Source organism: Pyricularia oryzae, chromosome 3 (genome assembly GCF_000002495.2).
Source record: "Pyricularia oryzae 70-15 chromosome 3, whole genome shotgun sequence".
Classification (NCBI taxonomy): Eukaryota; Fungi; Ascomycota; class Sordariomycetes; order Magnaporthales; family Pyriculariaceae; genus Pyricularia; species Pyricularia oryzae.
Genome location: NC_017849.1, coordinates 3,692,553 through 3,709,885, shown reverse-complemented (window position 1 = coordinate 3,709,885; position 17,333 = coordinate 3,692,553). Strand labels below are relative to the sequence as shown.

The window sequence follows — 17,333 nt, the reverse complement described above, 5'->3', positions numbered from 1 at the left end:
GTTTCTTTCGTCGTCGGGATAGGAGGGACTATTACCCACGTCATAAACCCACAACAACGGGGCGCACTAGAGATTGCCCACAGTCACATCGTTAAAACATCAATGGGCTGGACTGACCCATATACCTTCCATACAGCCTACCTATATAGTGTATATATGCAAAAACTTGCCGAGGCTAGAAATCCACAATTTCTCAGAGAGAAAAAAATAGTGCAATGCAACACGAGAACAAAAAAGTCTCCTGATGTCTCACTCAACGGCACCAACCTTGCCCCCTCTCCTGAGCCCCAAGAACGTGATGACTGTAACCAATGCCGCTGCCCCAAACATGAGCCAGAACGCAGCGTGGTAGCCGGCGAGCGTGGCCTCGACGGTGGGCGACGACGGCAGGTGCTGTGGCCGGCCTGTTGGGGGGTCCATTGCGTTACCGACTCCACCGGATCCGTGATAGCTGCGGGCGACGGCGGATGAGACGACCGCTGTGAGGCCTAGGCCGACCGAGTTGCCCACCTGCGAGACGGCGTTGAACACGGCGCCAGCGAGGGACTGGGATCGACCGTCGTAAACCCTCGAGATGATGAGGTTAGAAACGGTGAACAGCACTACCATGATGTGGGGGAGAAATTAGCGCTCATATGATGTTTTGTGAGTGATCTGTATTTTTTTTCTTTTCTCTTTTTCTTTTTTGCAAATTCCCCGTGTTTCATTATGGGGCTGTGTGGAGAAAGTAGGCTGTGGTGGGCTAGAGAGGCTCAACTCACCGTCTGGATGCAGCGGTGACAAGAGCATGGCAAAGAATGCACCTTTCCAATAACCCCAACCAGGTCTGACCAGGGCCATAATCAGAGGAGAGAAGAGACTGAAAATGGCCGACACGACCACCAACCATCTGACTTCGACTGTTTCCACGAGGTATCCTGTAACCTGTCACAGATTTTCAGATGTCAGTATAAACCAGCCAAAAAAAAAACAGCCCAACTTTTTTCAAGGCTCCTTCCTCACAATATTGGTAGCCGCGCCAACGAGCACCATGGGCAAAAACCGCAGCGAGGTCTGCAGCGCCGTGATGTGCTCGATGCGCTCAAAGTACAGCGCCGAAAAGTACTGAAATGCATTAAAGACGGCCCAGGTGAAGAAGACGGCGGCGCAGGTCGACGAGAAGGCGGCCTTGCGCCACAGGCTGTTTGGTATCAGGGCCGGCCGGTCCAGGCGCTCCTGCCGGCCCACCCACAGCGTAAAGGTCGGCAGCAGGAGGGCGGCGGCGACCAGCAGCGCAATGTTTTGCGGCGCCGCCATGCGATCGTAGTCCTTGCTCACCACGCTAAAGACGTACGACAGGAAGCCCATCGAGGCCGAGATGGCCAGCGTGCCGGTCCAGTCGACGTCGTGCGCGAGCCGGGAGATGAGCGGCCTGGATCTGCTGCTGCGATTAACAGCGGCAGCAGCCACGGTGGCGTCCGTGGCTTCCTCTTCTACTTCCCGCTGCTCCCCGTCCCCCTCATCATGCCGCGGTGGCGACGGAAGCACGACCAGGGCGCAGATAGCCAGGACGGCGTTTATACCACCCGAGATGTAAAAGCCAAAGCGCCAGCCGACGGTGTCGGTAAAGATGCCGCCCAGGATCAAGCCGGTCGAGTAGCCGAGCGGCTGGCCCATGCCCTGAAAGGCAAAGGCCATGTTTCGCCAGCGGCCGGCGCCGAAGCCGTTGGTGGTCAGGCTGACGGCGGTGGGGAGGCACATGGCGATGGACACGCCCAGGACGGAGCGGAAGGCGATGAGCTGGGAGCCGGTGGCGCTGCGGCCGACGCCGAGGGTGAAGGCGGCGTACAGGCAGGCGCCCGTGATCCAGACGCGCTTGGGGCCGATGATGTGGCCCACGGCGCCAAAGACGAGCAGGGTGCAGCCCGCCGCCAGCGAGTAGACCGACGCCGGCCAGAGGAGGAGCGAGTCGTCCAGCCTGACGTCGCGGGCCATGGTCGGCAGCGACACGGTCAGGATCCCTGAGCCCATGGTGTTGAGGAAACTGACGCCCGAGAGGGTGGCGATGACGAGGCACGCGCGGAGTTTGCTCATGCCCTGATGACGGCCATGCGGGCTGACATTGTTGCCAGACGGCGATGGGGGTCCGGTTGGTGATGCATTTCCTGGTGGTGAGGATTCGGCATGATTTGGGGGTGCTGACGCCGTTTGTCTTGCAGTATTTCTCGAAACAGCCCTTGTCGTTGGTGACGAGGATATGTCGGCCGGGCTGCCCGAGTAATTGGGTGAGTGTACTGTTGTTGTTGATGGCCCAGCAGCGTCCTGCAGGTCCGGGACAGCCGCTAAGGCCGTCATGATTAGGGGCACCTTGGGCCCACTAACTCGGCTGCCTTGGGCTCCACTCTAGGGACCGTACAGCGCTCTGTTGATGGGTGGGTACTAGGTAGATGGATGGTGTGGTGTCACGGGAAAAGAAAGGGTTAGGGTATGACTGCCTTGAATTAGCCCCTGAAAGCATGTAGTTGGAAAAAAAGGGGTTCGTTCAAACAAGGAAACCTTTGTTGAATTTCGGGTCATTTTCGTCTTTTGGATTCGGCATCAGAAGAGAGGAAACTGTTTCCCCCAAACAAAACATTCTCAACCAGCCCTTGAAATACTGCATTTGGGGCAATATCAGATCATGAGACAAATCAACCAAAAACGCCATATTGATTGGATTGAATGAAGCCCCATAATGCCGGCATCCCCATCTCGAAAATTCATTCGCTCATCCCATCGGATGCTGAAAACAATACCAAGCCTCTGCTCCCTGGGTTGACAAGGGCATGCCAAAGAGAAAGAAAAAAAACAGATTGTCTGCTGCTGTGCTACATGTCAGCGTGGCATAAGGACACCATCTACACCTGCAAAAGACTGTCACGAGGAGCGCAGCCAGGGAGAGCCACAAAATCTCTTGATAAGCAGCTCGTTATTGGTTTAGCGCCTGGCGTGCTGGACCCGAGTGGGATGATGTTGGATCTATACATGTATGCATGTTCCATATTCGCGTAATTTCCATGTCCTCTCTCTTCGACTCGTCTTCAAAATCACAGGTGGGAAAATGCAGGGCTGCCTGCATTTATCGGGAATGCATAATCGTCTTTTTATTTTATTTTGGCAATCTGTCTGCAGTGTAACACGAAACCTACGGAAGCAGACAGCAAATAAACTCCGTTGGAGGGTGAATCCCAAGACAGATAGATCTATCTTTACGGGAACGTCGTCATTCCGAGCCACGACCATACAAACCCTGAAACGCCGATCACTTTGAAGCATCTTGAGATTTTTTTGTGCCCGGAAATATAAGATGAAAAAAGGGGGCGCACCCGGAGACGTCAAGAGGTCAAAAGGACGCTTGTCTCGACCCACGGCGGCCGCGGCTGATAGTCGGTTGCACATGAGCAAAGTGGCTTGGGTGTCCACAAAGACGCTGCTGTGATGATGAAATCGGTAACACATTGTCGGTCGAGAGACGTGCTTATATGTACTGGGCCGCCTCGCAGACCAAGCAAATTTCGGATGCGTTTCTTCAAAGTCGTGCTCTCTCGGTGCTTACTTGGACTAGACTAGAACCAGTGCAAGTTTCTGATTACAAGCTCTGCAGTGGTCTAGAATTTCCCATTGTTTGGTGTTCCTTGCTAAATTTCGTTATTTTACTTCTTTTTTTTGGATTTGTAACGCCATTAAGAATAATGTACGAGCGAAGCATTATCAACAACACTGAGACCACCCGGCCAATAAAAGCTCATAAACCATACCCATAACCAGAGCAAAATCCGCCAACGCCGAATTAATCCCGCCCGACATTATTTTCATGACGGTAACCAACGCCCATTTTTGCACCCAATGTACTTGCCTCCGGTCAAGGGAAACCACTACAGCCATTCCAACCTCATTACCACGACATTAGACGTCACTCCCCTACCCCCATCCCCCAAAAAACCAATCGCTATCAACAGTAGTGGCACAACATGAACCGCACCAGGGCAGCCACGACCGCAAGCAGGAGCAAGAACGCCCAGGCGGTCAGTATCCACCCCTGACGCGCATTCTTGCGCTCAATCTCGACGAAGCTCTCGGTGGAAAAGGCCACGCGCGCGTAGAGCGTCCGCCACCCGGCCGAGGGCACCCACACCTGCAGCGCCTCCTCGATGGCGCGCCGCGCCCACTTGGCCGCCGTGCCACCGTGCCGCATCTCGCCGTAGTTGCGGAGCGCCAGCGTCGACATGACGGCCACGTCGGGCTGCCGCCGCGCGCTGTACGCAGAGAGGCTTTCTGCCATTGACGGTTTTGTTGTTGTCGCCGTCGTCGGGGAGCCACGACCGACGTTGGGCCCTCCCTTTTCGGCCAGCCAGGCCGTGGCGGCTGGCGCGGGCGACGACGGGCAGCACAGGTACTCTGTGAACAGAATGCGCACGTCCTCGAGCCCGACGTTGAGCCCCTGCCCGTAAAACGGCACCATGGCGTGCGCGGCGTCGCCGACCAGCACGCACCGGTCGCCGTGGTTGACCTTTGAGACGCGCATGTCGTGCAGCGCCGACGGCGTGGTGCGCGAGAACTGCACGCGCAGCTCCGCCGCCGTCATGAGCTCCGGCACTATGCCGGGAAAGTGCCGTTGGAAGAAGTCGGTCAGGGCCGCCTCCGCCGCCGCGTGGTCCTTGCCGCCGCCGCCGCCTGCACGCACCGCCAAATCGTCAAAGACGGCCCGCGGTGCAAAGAGGTTGCAGGTGAAGCTGCCGTCGCGGTTGGGCATGGCCAGGAACATAAAGTCGGCCTCGGGCCAGATGTGCAGGGCGTCCGACGCCAGCCGCGGCTCCATGTGCACGCCCGGCCGTGGGGAGATGTGGAACTCGCACCACCACGTGTCCAGCCACGTCTGCGTCAGGTTCATGTGCGTATACCTGGCCATCTGGTGGCGGACGGCAGAGTGTGCGCCGTCGGCGCCGATGAGCAGGTCGAACGAGACCCGCTTGTACTGGTGCTCTGCTCCCCAGGCCTCCTTGACCGTCGAGTCGGAGAAGACGGCGAAGCGGGCGTTGAGGTCTGCGTGGACCAGCTTGCTGTTGAAGAAGATTTTGGTGTTGGGTAGCTTGCGGACACGCTCGAGAAGTATATCTCGTAGTGTACCCCTGCTTACGACGTTGAGGTGCTGTGAGGTTTGGTGACGATACGTGGTTAGCGTTTTGTTCAAAGTCTTTTTTTTTTTTACTATCAAAGTGTTTACTCACCTTTCCGTTTGCATCATATCGCATCCTCGTCGACTTTTGACAGCTTATACTGCTCGCCCTGTGTACCTCACGCATGTGCACCGCCAGAGTCCCCTGAACAACGTCCCCGACCAGGTCGACGTCACCACTGTCTCGTAATGACTCGAACCCCCTATCGGACATTGTGAGGTTGATGGACTTGCCCAGCTGCCTGGTGACCTCGGTCTCCTCTAGAGCAGTGTCTACACAGTACATGGTCAGTCGGTCTCGTGCAAGATAACATGACGCAGCATCTTGATGGCTCTGGGATAAAGTAAGAAACAAACAAAAGATTGTGCTATCATACCTCCACGAAGTTCGTATATCTCGACCTCATGGCCTCTCCTGGCCGCATAGATGGCTGCCAGTGCTCCCACGGGCCCGGCCCCGCAGATGACGATCTTCATGATTTCAAGGTATATAGTACTATAAGGAGGGTAGGTGCTGTATAGGTATGACAGTGTATCCCGTGATCTACAACGGGTAGGCAAAAAAACCAAACCCAGGGGTAAGTAGACAGGTGAAGCAAGTAAGGGGTCTTTGCGGATGTTCGATTCCTTGCGAATATTCGATTCTGGGGAATGATCGACGTCCCAGGATCGAGATTGATGGCCCACGAGGCCGATGCAGATCCCTTTTATCGGCGTCATCTCTTCAAACATGTCCCTCCAGAACCGTGGGAAGAAAAAAAGAGGGGTGTGGCATCTCTCACTGCCAAAGTCTTGGATTGTACCTAGCCCCTGTTGGTCTTGACAATATACGATGGTGCGCAAACCTTTTTCCCTGCGAGATTCCGAGCCGCCTTTCCACCTTCTTTTTGCCATTACCAAGCAATAGTCTCTGGCGTGTCTCCTTCCTCATCACTCCGCGCGAGAGCTGCATAGATGCCGCGTGGTCTGTAGACATTGGCGGTACATAGTCGACCTTGGCCCTCGTAATGCCCCTGGCTTACTCCATCACCAAAAGAGCATCGGCTTGTCTATGAGAGCCGCCTTCCGATCCACCAAGCCACAAAAAAATATGCAACTTGTGACTCTTCCCGGCTTCGTTCCCGCTGTCAGGTGCAAAAGTCCCCTAGGGGTCCATTCCGGGTATTAGGCCGAATAGAAAAAAAAACAAAAGGGTCTGAGCACACAAGGGTGCCCGAGCGGCGGTGTGGTGTGTGGTTGATTCAGAAGACTGCCGTTTTGGCTGTAAGCCCGTGGGTGCACAAGGGGTGGGATGAGATGCAAAAATAATCAGAAAAGTGCATGTCTACTCTGAGAGAGAAAAACAAAGAAACAAGAAAAACAACAAGGCCATAAAAATAAGTAGAGGCTGAAGCAGTGGCGTCTTTGCCATACGTGACAGGTTCCCCCGGCGCTGGCAATGACGGGCGCACAAAGCCTTGTAGATTCTGTTTTTGGTTGCCACTATGTCAGCGGTCTGATTAGGAGAAGAGAGCAGAGAAAACAAGGTCCATATACGAATTGCAACAAGCATATGACTGAGAATCCGGGTATACCGCGGCCTCGGGACCTGGTAAGGAAGCGCTTACATTTTATGTGCTGCAGAGCATCGTGGTTGTGTTTCCGGCAGGCCCAGAACGCTTCCCCTCTCAAAGGCCCGAGTTTGGAAGCATAGAAATCTTCCAAGTATGTGGTTGTTCAGGCTCTGCCAGCAAGAGACGCGTATAGAAATAACGAGCAACGTTACACGCATGCAAAAAATACACATACAGTACCTGCGCTGATACTCGCTAATCAAGTCAGCAGTCACATTAAGATCCGGATGTATGCCTAATGGGGGCTGGGGCTTACCGATGGCGTCTCCGAATACCGAGTATTTGCGCAGCTTATATCCACTATACTAGATTGCATTCCCGGAGATATCTCCGTATAGGCAGCTGCCCAACAAAAAACAGATTGGCAGGTAGAGTCGTAGAGTCCAAAAAAGAATGCCAAGCCTGAGACATGGGAATTTGAATGCTAGCAAAGGCTACCCTGAAGTCTCTGGACACTGCGATCGAGAAAATGTAGTGAAGATCGAAGAAAAAGAAAGAAAAAAAAAGGTCCCTTGCAGCCTACGAGAAAAGAAAGACTGACGCAGACCCTGAATGAGGCCCCTGTTGGACCCCTAAATTTCTTAGGGACGGGCCATTTTTAGGTTCAGGCATGGCCATTTTATACACTGCCAACAATAGCTTTTCTAGCCTTATTGGTAAACCTCAACGTCGATATCAAATGCCATCCATTTGTAGATGGAAAACCGCTCTGGACTTGCCCCAAAACGTCCCCCTCGATCTTCAACTCTGCGCCATGGACCGAGGATCGAACCAGTCAGTTTTCCAAGTCTAGATCCACAGAATCTCATCCAGACTTGCAGAGCCAAAGAAAAATAGAAGAGAAAAAAAAAGACAATAAGCGCCTCAATCGTCATGTGCGCCTCGACGATAGGGTCTGGACCGGATCAGCAGGGCCGGGTCACTCACTGTGTCACCACAAGAGAACAGCGGGGCGCTGTGCAGATCTGTGACAGGTCGTCGAAAGGGTTAGAGTGGTATATAGGGTGAGACAGGCTGGGAAGTGGTTGCAAATAGACGCAGTCTGATGTGAAGGCTTTTTTTTGTCCAGGCGCTAGAGACGCATCGGGCAACCCACTTACAAATCTTTAATCACTTTAATCTCTGAATATCAACTCTTCACCTCGCACAAGACCCTAAAGCCCGGATGTGAAAAAAAAGAAGAAGAAAAAAGTTTACGGGCGCACTTGCCGCACTGCAGACACCCGCTGGCTGATAAACGGCCTGACAAAGATGGCGACCAGATCTAAATGTCACAGAGCTCCGCTCTTGCCCAGATGTATGGCTCCAAAGGGCGAGGACGCAAGACTGAAACAACACTCGGATTTAAAAGAGACATTGGAGCTTGGCGATGCATTGTGTCCACAATATACCGAGGCTCGATTTAGGGGTCCATGAAATGGCAAATAATCGGTGACACGAGAACTTGTAGCTTTGATATTAAAGAGGCTAGCGCTTTGGTCAGCTTTGGGCCACAAGAGACGCCACAGTAACCCTCCAACTCAAACGGCTGCCACATCCAGCACAATGTTGGGAATAGCCTGAGCCCCCTCAGATGGCATGTAGTAGGTAAAGTTCCAAAACTCAAAGTCCCGCACTGTCGAGAGAGCGCCGCCATAGGCACCTGCGAACTGGAGAGTGTGTGTCGTGTTGACAGTGCCCGAAACATTGACCTTCAGCCCGATGAGGTCTTCCCAGCCGTTGATGTTAACCCTACGCTTGTGTGTACCAACCATGAAGCTGAACTGCGAGGCAGCGCTGCCGCGGGGATATGACAGGCTTAGCCTGCCGGCACTGACTTCAGCATCCAGGGCGAACTCGGTGGGCCAGAGCTGGAACAGAAAGGCGGGGAAGTTAGCGGGAACCAAAGCCACATATCAGGGGAAGGGGGGGTGAGGTATGCAAGTCTGGGAGCTTACGGTGATGAATGAAATCTCGTCTCCGGAATTCCACTGGATCACTGCCGGGTTGAACGCCTCTCGAGACCGTGCAGGCCCTCCGACAACGATCTCGTCAAATGATTCGGCACCGATGGTGACCTTGTCTGACATCCAAGTCGTAATGTTTCGGGGAACCAGGTCAAAAGGAGGCGAAAATGCCGAGGCAGTAAAAGTGTGCTCCCCAATGAAAGTCGTCAAGCTCTTCTTGACGTCGTCACTGATGAGCCTTTCGTTTGTCTCGGCCAGAGCTGCAAACAGAGGCGCCCAGGCAAAGTCGGCCGAATGCGACATGACAGATGCGGGCTTGCCAGCAAGGGAGCTCGACTCCTTTCCAACCAGAGTCCAGATCCAGAGCGACATGAGCGAGAGATAGCGGTTCTCGTCATAGCCATAAGCACGGTCCCACGGTCCAGCTCCAGTTCTAAAATTGGGCTGGTACAACTGGGAGACCGCCTCCCAAGTACTCTTCAGCATCCGGGGTCCGTTGATGGTCATGGTTGAGTTCTCGGCCTGAATGTACTTGGACCAGAGCAAAAGCCCGTAAATAGAAACTCCCGTGTAAGTTCCGCTGTTGAACTCCGAGAGGGTATCCGCCCTGTTGAAGAGGTCGATGATTTCCTTTGCATACATTTCTCCGCTCCGGGTCATGTTCTCCTCGTTCAATTTCCGGCCTGTCCAGCCAGACATGAAGGCTCGCATGATCGCAGGGTTGCTATACAGAGTCAGTACAAAGGCGAGCAATACACACCAAGCAGGAGAAGAGGGAAGGAAAAAAAAAGAAAAAAAAAACAGACTTACCTGTAGGCGGGGTAGAGGTTGTCCCGCTTTGGATCAAGGTTTCCAAATCTGTACTCATCCCCCTTGGTGGCGTTCCGAAGAGAAGCGAGCATCAAGTCCTTGGTAGGATCACTGATCAAGTCGGAGAATTCTTCGAGACACATGATGAATGTTGTGCCGACAAAGCCCCTCCAGTTGGGATCCCAGCTGCCGTATATGGTAGCGGGATAGTATTGGCTCCCGACCATCGGCTCCCCGGGTTGCTGTTGATAATCGCCGTACCACTCATCCTTCGGGTCCTTGTATTGTCCTTCGATGATGTTGGTGATGACCTTCTCTGCCTCGAGCACATCGTCATTGGCGTTGCGGGCCAGGAGACCAAATGCATACCAAGCAGAGCTGCGTGTTTCATATCGCAAGGCGGCCGCATTCGAAAAGTCGTATAGGTATCCCTCGCTCTTGTCGTACTATTGGGTCTCAGGATTAGCCTCGACTCAGGTTACGTCCCTATGTTTTAAGGGTCTACCCCAGCCCTGCGACGGTATCACAAATTCACCAGCAGTGGCTTGAAAAGTAGAAATAGGGAGACCAATCACGACTTTCAAGGGCCAGTTGGGACTCGTCAAAGTAGATCAACAGCTCCCCAGGACCCTGGGAACCAATCGACCCTGAGACAATTGGCCGATAAAAGTCTTCCACCGGTGTAGCCACTCACGTAATTGTCCATCCAGCTCATCGCTTCAGTGAAGAGGGATTGCGCATTCTTCGGCATGCTCTCCGCATACGACGAGACTGCCGCAACGGGCGCCACAAGGGCGGCGGCAATAAGGGCGGAGGATCGCATCTTGGCAATATCAAAGTCCAATGACAAGAGCAGGCCCGTTGTTGCACCGCAGCTGAGGAATCAGTCAGGGGATGACTCTTGGATACCTCCATGATGGCACCTCGACGGCGATAGCCATCGTTTTGTACGGCGCACTTCGCGTATGGCGCATGTGGGCAATGTCGTGTTGATGCTCGCCTAGATACGCTGTAGTCCACATACCCCACCTGATATCGCGGAGATTGAAGCGAAAGTCGGCGGTGAAGTGAGGTTGCGTGGCCCAAGAATACTAGTAACGTAGTACTTCAGGGGAAGGAAGCGTTCCTACCCCACATTTGCCTCTTGCTGGTTCCCCAAATCTCCAACTCTCCACAATCAAAGGTCAGGCGCCGCTGTACAAGGCTATATAATTCCACAGACTATCAGTAAATAGTGAACTGTTCCCTGTCTGCTCCTGATATTCACAAGGATGAACTGACAGTAAAATACCACCCTGATATGTTTATCTGACATGTATATTTGATGATCCTTAACTTCCGGCCGACCATGTGACGATATGAGCCGGCTAGAAGTTGCTTAGAGTCCGACTCTTTTCCCGAGCTGATGGTAGCTTTTGTTTATACGACGGGGTAATGAGCTTGGTACGCGGCAACCTAACCGAGTAAAGAGAAATGACCGAGACGGTCCCGCTCCCTTATCCATGGCGAATATACATGGCTAGGTAGCTATGTCAAGCGTCAAACACTTGTTTAGTTGCAATGTTTACTTCTTGTTGGTTTTTTTTTTTTTTTTTTTTTTTTTTTTTTGCGCGTGATATTCCAGTCAAGTATGAGCATCATGCTGGTGGTGTTGGGGAAGAGAAGGTGGGAAAGAAGAAGAGCATGTCTTCCAAATGTCATACCTATAGGTAAGGTAGGAAGGCAAACAGCCGTGCGTTGACTGGCATCTCTATCTGGTCCGAAAGCCTTGAGCGAATGTTCTAGCAATACCATTGAAGGTATTAGACAAAGATCAGAGTGCTAGCATGGGTCAATTGAATAGCGAGACCATTCCACGTCCTGGAGCTTGTAGGTAGATTCTGCGAATTCATCTTCAAGAGCCAATTCCTAATCAAAACAGCGACCGAGGCGTTTGCCTGCGGGTGATACCGAATGCAGAATCCAGATTATTACCAGTGGATGCAGATTGGCAGACGCTTGGCAGGCTGCCAGGATACCCCGCAAGCTCCACATGCCTGAGAGATACTCTGTAGCAATAGCAACGAGGCACGTGACCTGGAATGGGCTCAAACCCAGGACGCTGTTCTGGGCCGAGCCATAATTAAACGATGTTTGTGTAACTTGCGCCGATTAACTGATTGTGTATCGATACCAAGTACATCCAATGGGCATCAGATTTGAACTTGGACGTAATTAGGTCAACTCTTGGTTGTTTGCTCTCCCTCGTATTTCTTCTGCTTTTCTCGCTTCTCTCTCCAACAATGCCTCCTCACCATCTAGCTCCGAAAGTCGACAGTTTCGATGTACACCTTCCCGATTTGATGCATGCCCCCCGCCTACATAGCTTGGCATCATCTCAGCCTGCAGGGGCAATCGTCTATGCTGCAAGTGATTTTTGACGCAGCTGCCCAATCGGGGGTCTCAATTGAAATTAGTTACAAAACAAATGCTGGAAGTCGTGATGTCTTTGGTACACCGAGAACGATAAGGCTTGCCATTTACCCGAGCCACCGTATCATGCACCATGTAGGGAGCCAGTGGTGACGCAGCGGATCCGTTCCTGGGCATCGAGGAAGGCAAATAAACATGGCAAACGATCCTCTTTCGCGGTTGTTTCCTTTCACTCGCTCCTTTCTTGCCTCACCCTCCTCCGTCCCCTCCCAGCACCATTTTGCACGCCCAAAATGAGGTTCGCATCAGCCTGGTTCGCTCTGTGCCTTGCGCAGTTGGCAAAGTCCTGTCTCCTCCCCGAGGAGTCGGAACACGACGCCGCACCCAGCCTCAAGCGTCGCCAGGGCGGGAACACGGGTCTCGCCATCGGAGAGGGTGATCGGTTCGAGGGCGGCAAGATCGTCCCCCGCGGTCTGGGAACACAGCCCGTCGGCACTGATCCCGGCAAGCTTTTGAGCGTCGTCGAGATCCGTTCGGCCTTTGATGCTCTCGCCAACGAGTACGGTTTCGACACATTCGAGGCCCCCGATAAGACGTTTGAGAACCGCACCATCTTTGGTGGTGCAGTCGGCGGGAGCGGAAAGAACTGCACAGCCACCGATGGGTACCGTGCCTTCTTCAACGGTGCCATCCACGCGCGCGAGCGTGGCTCGTCGGACAACGTCATCTACTTCATCGCCGACCTGCTGTACGCCAACAAACACAACCAGGGTATCGCCTACGGCGGTCGCACCTGGACCAACTGCGACGTCAAGCGTGCGCTGAAGGCCGGTATCGTGTTTGTGCCCCTGAGCAACCCTGACGGTGTCGCCCACGATCAAGCCACCCACTCGTGCTGGCGCAAGAACAGAAACCCGGCTTCGGCGACGCCAGGCAACGCTGCCAGCTACGGCATCGACCTCAACAGGAACTTTGACTTCCTGTGGGACTTCCTGAAGAAGTTCGACCCCAGTGTCGGGCCCAACGTTGCATCGTCGAACCCGGCGTCGCAAACTTTCCACGGCACGGCTCCCTTCTCGGAACCCGAGACACGAGCTGTCAAGTGGGTTCTTGACACGTTCAAGAAGATTCGGTGGTACATTGATCTTCACTCGTACACCGGCATCGTCCTTCACAGCTGGGGAAGCGACGAGAACCAGAACAGACGCCCGGTATGATCTGCCAAGGAGGTTATTCGCAGGAATTTGCAAGTTACTGACAGTATACCATTTTAGTACATGAACTTCATGAACGACACATACGACTCTGTCCGTGGTCTGATGCCAGACAAGCCGGAAGAGGGACGTGTGTACGGCGAGTACATTTCCTCGGACGACTGGCGCGACGCTGCCTACGCAGGTGTGCGCGCTGGCACGGCAATGACCGGAGCCACCGGCCGAATCTACGACGTTTCTGCTTCGGCATACCTTTACCCCACGAGTGGTGCTAGGTGAGTTGAAAATGCCTTGATACAGCTTGGATGTTTTGGATCTTGATGTGCTAACGTTTATTTGCTGGAACAGCGATGACTATGCTTTCTCGCGCCACTTTTCCGACCCCAGCCTGAACAAGGTCTTCTCGTATACGATCGAGTTTGGCTTTGGTAACACTGCTGCATCTTGCCCATTCTACCCTACGGCAGAAATCTACAAGCTCAACCTCCTGGAGACCGGTGCAGGATTCATGGAGTTCCTGTTGGCCGCCTCAGATATTGGTCTTGGAGAAGAGGACACTTGCTGAGTTCCTGTGTAGCACAACCTTCAAGTCTTTTCAAGGCCTAGAGGCATAGCATAAAAATGATAGGATATATTCAATAGTGTGTAATGATACGAAGCAATGCTACACGATTTACTCGTTAGATTAACCCGGCGGACCGCAGTCAAAAGCAATAAGACGTGCGGTTGTTTTGAGTAAACAACCTGTGCCGATGAGCCAGGTTTGGCGGTTAGAGTCAATTCAGTTTTCGCTTTCATTATCTACATCCGCTTTAACCCCCTGGAACATGTTCAGTATCCCGCTCCTTCTCCCCATCATATTTGCGATCAGACAGGCGCGCGTACGCCTCTACAAGCTGCATCAAGGGCAGCACCAGCAGTATCAACGGGATCAACTGCGCAAACCCGACCTCCTGCGCCTTCTCCTGCGGATGCTCCATCTCGGCGTGCCCGAAGTGCTTGTCCTGCACGGGCCAGAAGATGCCAATGCCGAACCAGTATAGCAGCTCTACAATGTGCCGCAGCTCCAAGGCGATCATGTACCAGATCATGAGGAAGGGTTTGCGTGGGACGCGGCCGAGGGCGGCACGGAATCCCGTCTTGGGCTCTGTCAAGTCTCTTGTCCCGTTGGCGACGTCTGCCGTCGTTGCCTTTTCGCGCCCGAGAGAGTCTACAGAGCAGCCTGATGCGGAGCTGGACACTGGTATGGCCTCTGGCTGGTCGGCCTCTGGATAATAAGGCACATCAACGTGACCAGCGTCGCTATCACGGCAGAGGAGACTTCGTCTCGCCAGTCACGGCTGGTAGCTTTGAAGCTGTCGGGGCAAAGCCCAAATTTGGCCGACAGACGCGGCATCACATAGTTGACCAGCACACCCTAGAATATAACCAAAGACGTGCTGTTTCCCAATGCTGGGCTCTCCTTATTCATCACTTCATCGATTATCACCCTGAACCTTCTTCACCAGGCCGCCTCACGGGCTCAAGCGCTGTCAAGCGCCTCCTCTAATTCAGACCTGCGCGTAATTGACTTACACGGGCTGTCCTCGTCGGAGCCCAAAATCTCACAGCATTGGGATAGCAACCAGTCGTATAAGTACATGATACTATTCATGGCTATTGTAAGCTTTTGATGCGAGATGCTGGGGTTTGGAGACAACATTCAGAGAAAGGAGCGAGCGGTTTTGTCAATCTATCCCACACGGCAGTTTGGATTTTATTTCATTCGGAAAACACCATTCACACATGTCCCTTGTCAATATCAGCTTGAATATAAGTGCCCCTCTTGGTTAAGGCCTACACGCATGGCGGGATTCACCATCTCCGGCCCGTCGCATTTGAGCATAACGTCGACGCCTCCCCAAAATTCTTGCCGTTAAAAATTTTTCCTCCCTTTCAGTGCAACATGCTTGCGTGAACAGAATCTTATTCTTCCGGAGTGCTGACCTCCCTGTCGATGATGCACGTCAAACGGGCACTGGATTTCTTGGCAAACCCCTTTTTTCGAACTTTAACTGATCAACAGGGACGGGCTTGACTGGAGTGCCAGGGACTCCACCGCGGAATATTTGGCTATGCAAGGCCGTGATAGAAGAGCCAATCGTAACTGTCTAGATGGAGCAGCGAGATCGACTGGCAAAAAAATCCCGATTTTGGCGTTCTTCGTTATGGTGCTTAACCCGCAAAAGGTGCCTTGAATCTAATCCGATAACTTGTACGAGTATGGGGCTCCTGGTAGTGGATGTTCCGCTCGGCCCTGCTCCTAGTAGTTCACATGGCTGCCTCTGATTCCGGTGCACATTGCTTTGACTTGGGCATTATAGTTATCCCTGCGCCTGGGAACTTGTGGGTTCTCAAATGATAGAACCTGAGTAATCAAAGAAGAAATGCCAAATTCTGCTTTGAATACGAAGGAGGCACAATAAGGAAGACATTAACCACGCAAGTTGACTGGTCTGAGCGCAGTAGCAAACTTGCTATCTCTCCCATTGTCGCGGCTGATCAAAGCTACAAGAGCTCTGCAAATAGTCCATCCATAACATATCATTGGTTGAATCTGGAAGAGGAAGGCAAAACAAAATATCATTGTTGCCTTGGCCCACCTCGAGATCTGTCTGCCCGTGCAAGCCCTACTTTTATCGATAGCCAAGACATGGCAAACAGTACGTCAAGGTATGTATGGAAAATATAAATTTATGCTTTTAAACAGAGCAACGATGGTCAATCAGAGTGACAGACGGGCTTCTGTTTGGTAGTCCATATTGCAGAAGCATCGCATCGCATACACGGTGCTCCAATCCCCGCACTGCATAGATGTGACGTCGGCCAGTTCCACAGGGCTCCAACTCTTCGATATTCTCCGCACTGCCACCCCAACGTTACTGTAGGTAACAGCCTACGCTACTGAAGTTCACGTCTATCTTTAGCGCATACAACTGCAAGCAATTTCAAGGTGGTCAGTAGTACACCAGTCACGCGGCCCTGCAAAAGTCTGGTCGAAAGAGACCACCCCAGGCTTCGCCATCCCACAAACAACCCCGCCCAGACTTGCCTACAATGGAAACGACTTATAAATCCCTGGCCGACCGGGTGGTTTCCAGATGGCGTCATCACGTGGAGAAGCACACCACCACCACTACCCACGTCGACCAACCCGTGCCGCGACTTTTGATCGCGCTTGCAGGTCCTCCCGGCTCGGGAAAGACGACAATCGCAACCAGCGTAGTCGAGATGCTGCAAAACAGGCGCGGCAACGACCCCACCACGCCCAAAACAATCGCCGTCTCGGCCGACGGCTTCCACCTCCCGCTCGCGACGCTGCGCGCCCTCCCAAACGCCGAGGAGGCCATCGCACGGAGGGGCGCGCCGTGGACATTTGACGGGTTGGCGGTGTTGGCGCTGACGCGGGACCTGGGCAGGACGCCGCGCGCGGTCGTGTCCGCGCCAACGTTTGACCACGCCGTCAAGGATCCGGTTACGGACGGATTGAGCGTGGGGCCCGACGTGGACGTCTGCCTGCTCGAGGGCAACTACCTCCTGTGCGACGAGGAGCCGTGGTCTGGCGTCGCCGCGGAGGTGCACGACCGCTGGCTGGTCAAGGTCACCGAGGACCTGGCCAGGGCGAGGGTGGCTGCGCGGCACGTCGCGGCCGGGATCGAGCCTGATTTGGAGAGCGCACTGAGGAGGACGGATGGAAACGATATGATCAATGGGCGTTTTGTTATGGAGAAGAGCAAAGGTAGATATGATTTGCTGGTCGAGAGTGTGGAGGAGGCTCGGAGCTAGTGAGACGTATATTCTACGCTTTTGACACATGCGCAAAATTTCTCATGCACAGGTGTTTCCTCCCCCAGAAACTGTTCACCAGAAACTTGCCATGATATGTCTCCAGGGCGGGTTGTACAACATCGCTAAGCCACCTAGTCAAATGATTTGACGAAAGCAGATACGGAGGCTGACCCTAACCGCCGATCGACTGATCGTTGCAGGATTCTGAGGTGCAGGTGCGAACTGGAACATTCTAGTTTAAACGCCTGCGGGTGACCATGCTGGCCATCAAAATCCCGGCTGCACCCCACCCACCCAATCTAACTACTATGACCTC

General features: G+C 53.4%; 6 protein-coding genes across 6 annotated transcripts; 2 read left to right on the top strand and 4 right to left on the bottom strand.

The window, feature by feature from the left end:
• Nucleotides 1-103: 103 nt before the first annotated feature.
• Nucleotides 104-2,625, bottom strand: MGG_04850 (uncharacterized protein). Its single transcript, XM_003712279.1, has 3 exons — nt 1,003-2,625; nt 762-924; nt 104-602 (listed from the first exon to the last, which is right to left on the bottom strand). Exons 1-3 carry the CDS (start codon nt 2,332-2,334, stop codon nt 250-252), a joined length of 1,848 nt encoding a protein of 615 aa, XP_003712327.1. The 5' UTR covers nt 2,335-2,625; the 3' UTR covers nt 104-249.
• Nucleotides 2,626-3,970: 1,345 nt separating this feature from the next.
• On the bottom strand, nt 3,971-5,671 carry MGG_12978 (kynurenine 3-monooxygenase; the record flags this gene model as incomplete). The annotated part of the gene is made up of 3 exons (XM_003712278.1): nt 3,971-5,167; nt 5,247-5,467; nt 5,572-5,671. 3 exons carry the CDS (start codon nt 5,669-5,671, stop codon nt 3,971-3,973), a joined length of 1,518 nt encoding a protein of 505 aa, XP_003712326.1.
• Nucleotides 5,672-8,127: 2,456 nt separating this feature from the next.
• MGG_12979 (uncharacterized protein) lies at nt 8,128-11,529 on the bottom strand. The gene is made up of 6 exons (XM_003712277.1): nt 11,267-11,529; nt 10,845-11,090; nt 10,258-10,767; nt 9,564-10,009; nt 8,745-9,477; nt 8,128-8,657 (listed from the first exon to the last, which is right to left on the bottom strand). The coding sequence occupies exons 3-6, from the start codon at nt 10,384-10,386 to the stop codon at nt 8,328-8,330; spliced, it is 1,638 nt and encodes a 545-aa protein (XP_003712325.1). The 5' UTR covers nt 10,387-10,767; nt 10,845-11,090; nt 11,267-11,529; the 3' UTR covers nt 8,128-8,327.
• A 304-nt stretch (nt 11,530-11,833) lies between these two features.
• On the top strand, nt 11,834-13,951 carry MGG_04847 (peptidase M14). Its single transcript, XM_003712276.1, has 3 exons — nt 11,834-13,186; nt 13,250-13,464; nt 13,538-13,951. The coding sequence occupies exons 1-3, from the start codon at nt 12,269-12,271 to the stop codon at nt 13,752-13,754; spliced, it is 1,350 nt and encodes a 449-aa protein (XP_003712324.1). The 5' UTR covers nt 11,834-12,268; the 3' UTR covers nt 13,755-13,951.
• Nucleotides 13,952-13,978: 27 nt separating this feature from the next.
• Nucleotides 13,979-14,831, bottom strand: MGG_04846 (uncharacterized protein; the record flags this gene model as incomplete). The annotated part of the gene is made up of 2 exons (XM_003712275.1): nt 13,979-14,509; nt 14,746-14,831. 2 exons carry the CDS (start codon nt 14,829-14,831, stop codon nt 14,002-14,004), a joined length of 594 nt encoding a protein of 197 aa, XP_003712323.1. The 3' UTR covers nt 13,979-14,001.
• A 1,454-nt stretch (nt 14,832-16,285) lies between these two features.
• On the top strand, nt 16,286-17,165 carry MGG_04845 (phosphoribulokinase/uridine kinase; the record flags this gene model as incomplete). The annotated part of the gene is made up of 2 exons (XM_003712274.1): nt 16,286-17,013; nt 17,153-17,165. The coding sequence occupies 2 exons, from the start codon at nt 16,286-16,288 to the stop codon at nt 17,163-17,165; spliced, it is 741 nt and encodes a 246-aa protein (XP_003712322.1).
• Nucleotides 17,166-17,333: the final 168 nt, after the last annotated feature.

What these genes read in the sequence shown, in the direction of transcription:
- MGG_12979 (XM_003712277.1), bottom strand. Translation starts at nt 10,386, where the DNA reads ATGCGATCCTCCGCCCTTATTGCCGCCGCCCTTGTGGCGCCCGTTGCG. An exon ending in TGAGCTGGATGGACAATTAC is followed by an intron (nt 10,010 to 10,257) that starts GTGAGTGGCTAC and finishes GAGACCCAATAG; the next exon opens with TACGACAAGAGCGAGGGATA. An exon ending in ACGAGATTTCATTCATCACC is followed by an intron (nt 8,658 to 8,744) that starts GTAAGCTCCCAG and finishes TTTCTGTTCCAG; the next exon opens with CTCTGGCCCACCGAGTTCGC.
- MGG_04850 (XM_003712279.1), bottom strand. Translation starts at nt 2,334, where the DNA reads ATGACGGCCTTAGCGGCTGTCCCGGACCTGCAGGACGCTGCTGGGCCA. An exon ending in TTGGCGCGGCTACCAATATT is followed by an intron (nt 925 to 1,002) that starts GTGAGGAAGGAG and finishes AATCTGTGACAG; the next exon opens with GTTACAGGATACCTCGTGGA. An exon ending in GTCACCGCTGCATCCAGACG is followed by an intron (nt 603 to 761) that starts GTGAGTTGAGCC and finishes ACATCATGGTAG; the next exon opens with TGCTGTTCACCGTTTCTAAC.
- MGG_04847 (XM_003712276.1), top strand. Translation starts at nt 12,269, where the DNA reads ATGAGGTTCGCATCAGCCTGGTTCGCTCTGTGCCTTGCGCAGTTGGCA. An exon ending in AGAACCAGAACAGACGCCCG is followed by an intron (nt 13,187 to 13,249) that starts GTATGATCTGCC and finishes ATACCATTTTAG; the next exon opens with TACATGAACTTCATGAACGA. An exon ending in TACCCCACGAGTGGTGCTAG is followed by an intron (nt 13,465 to 13,537) that starts GTGAGTTGAAAA and finishes TTGCTGGAACAG; the next exon opens with CGATGACTATGCTTTCTCGC.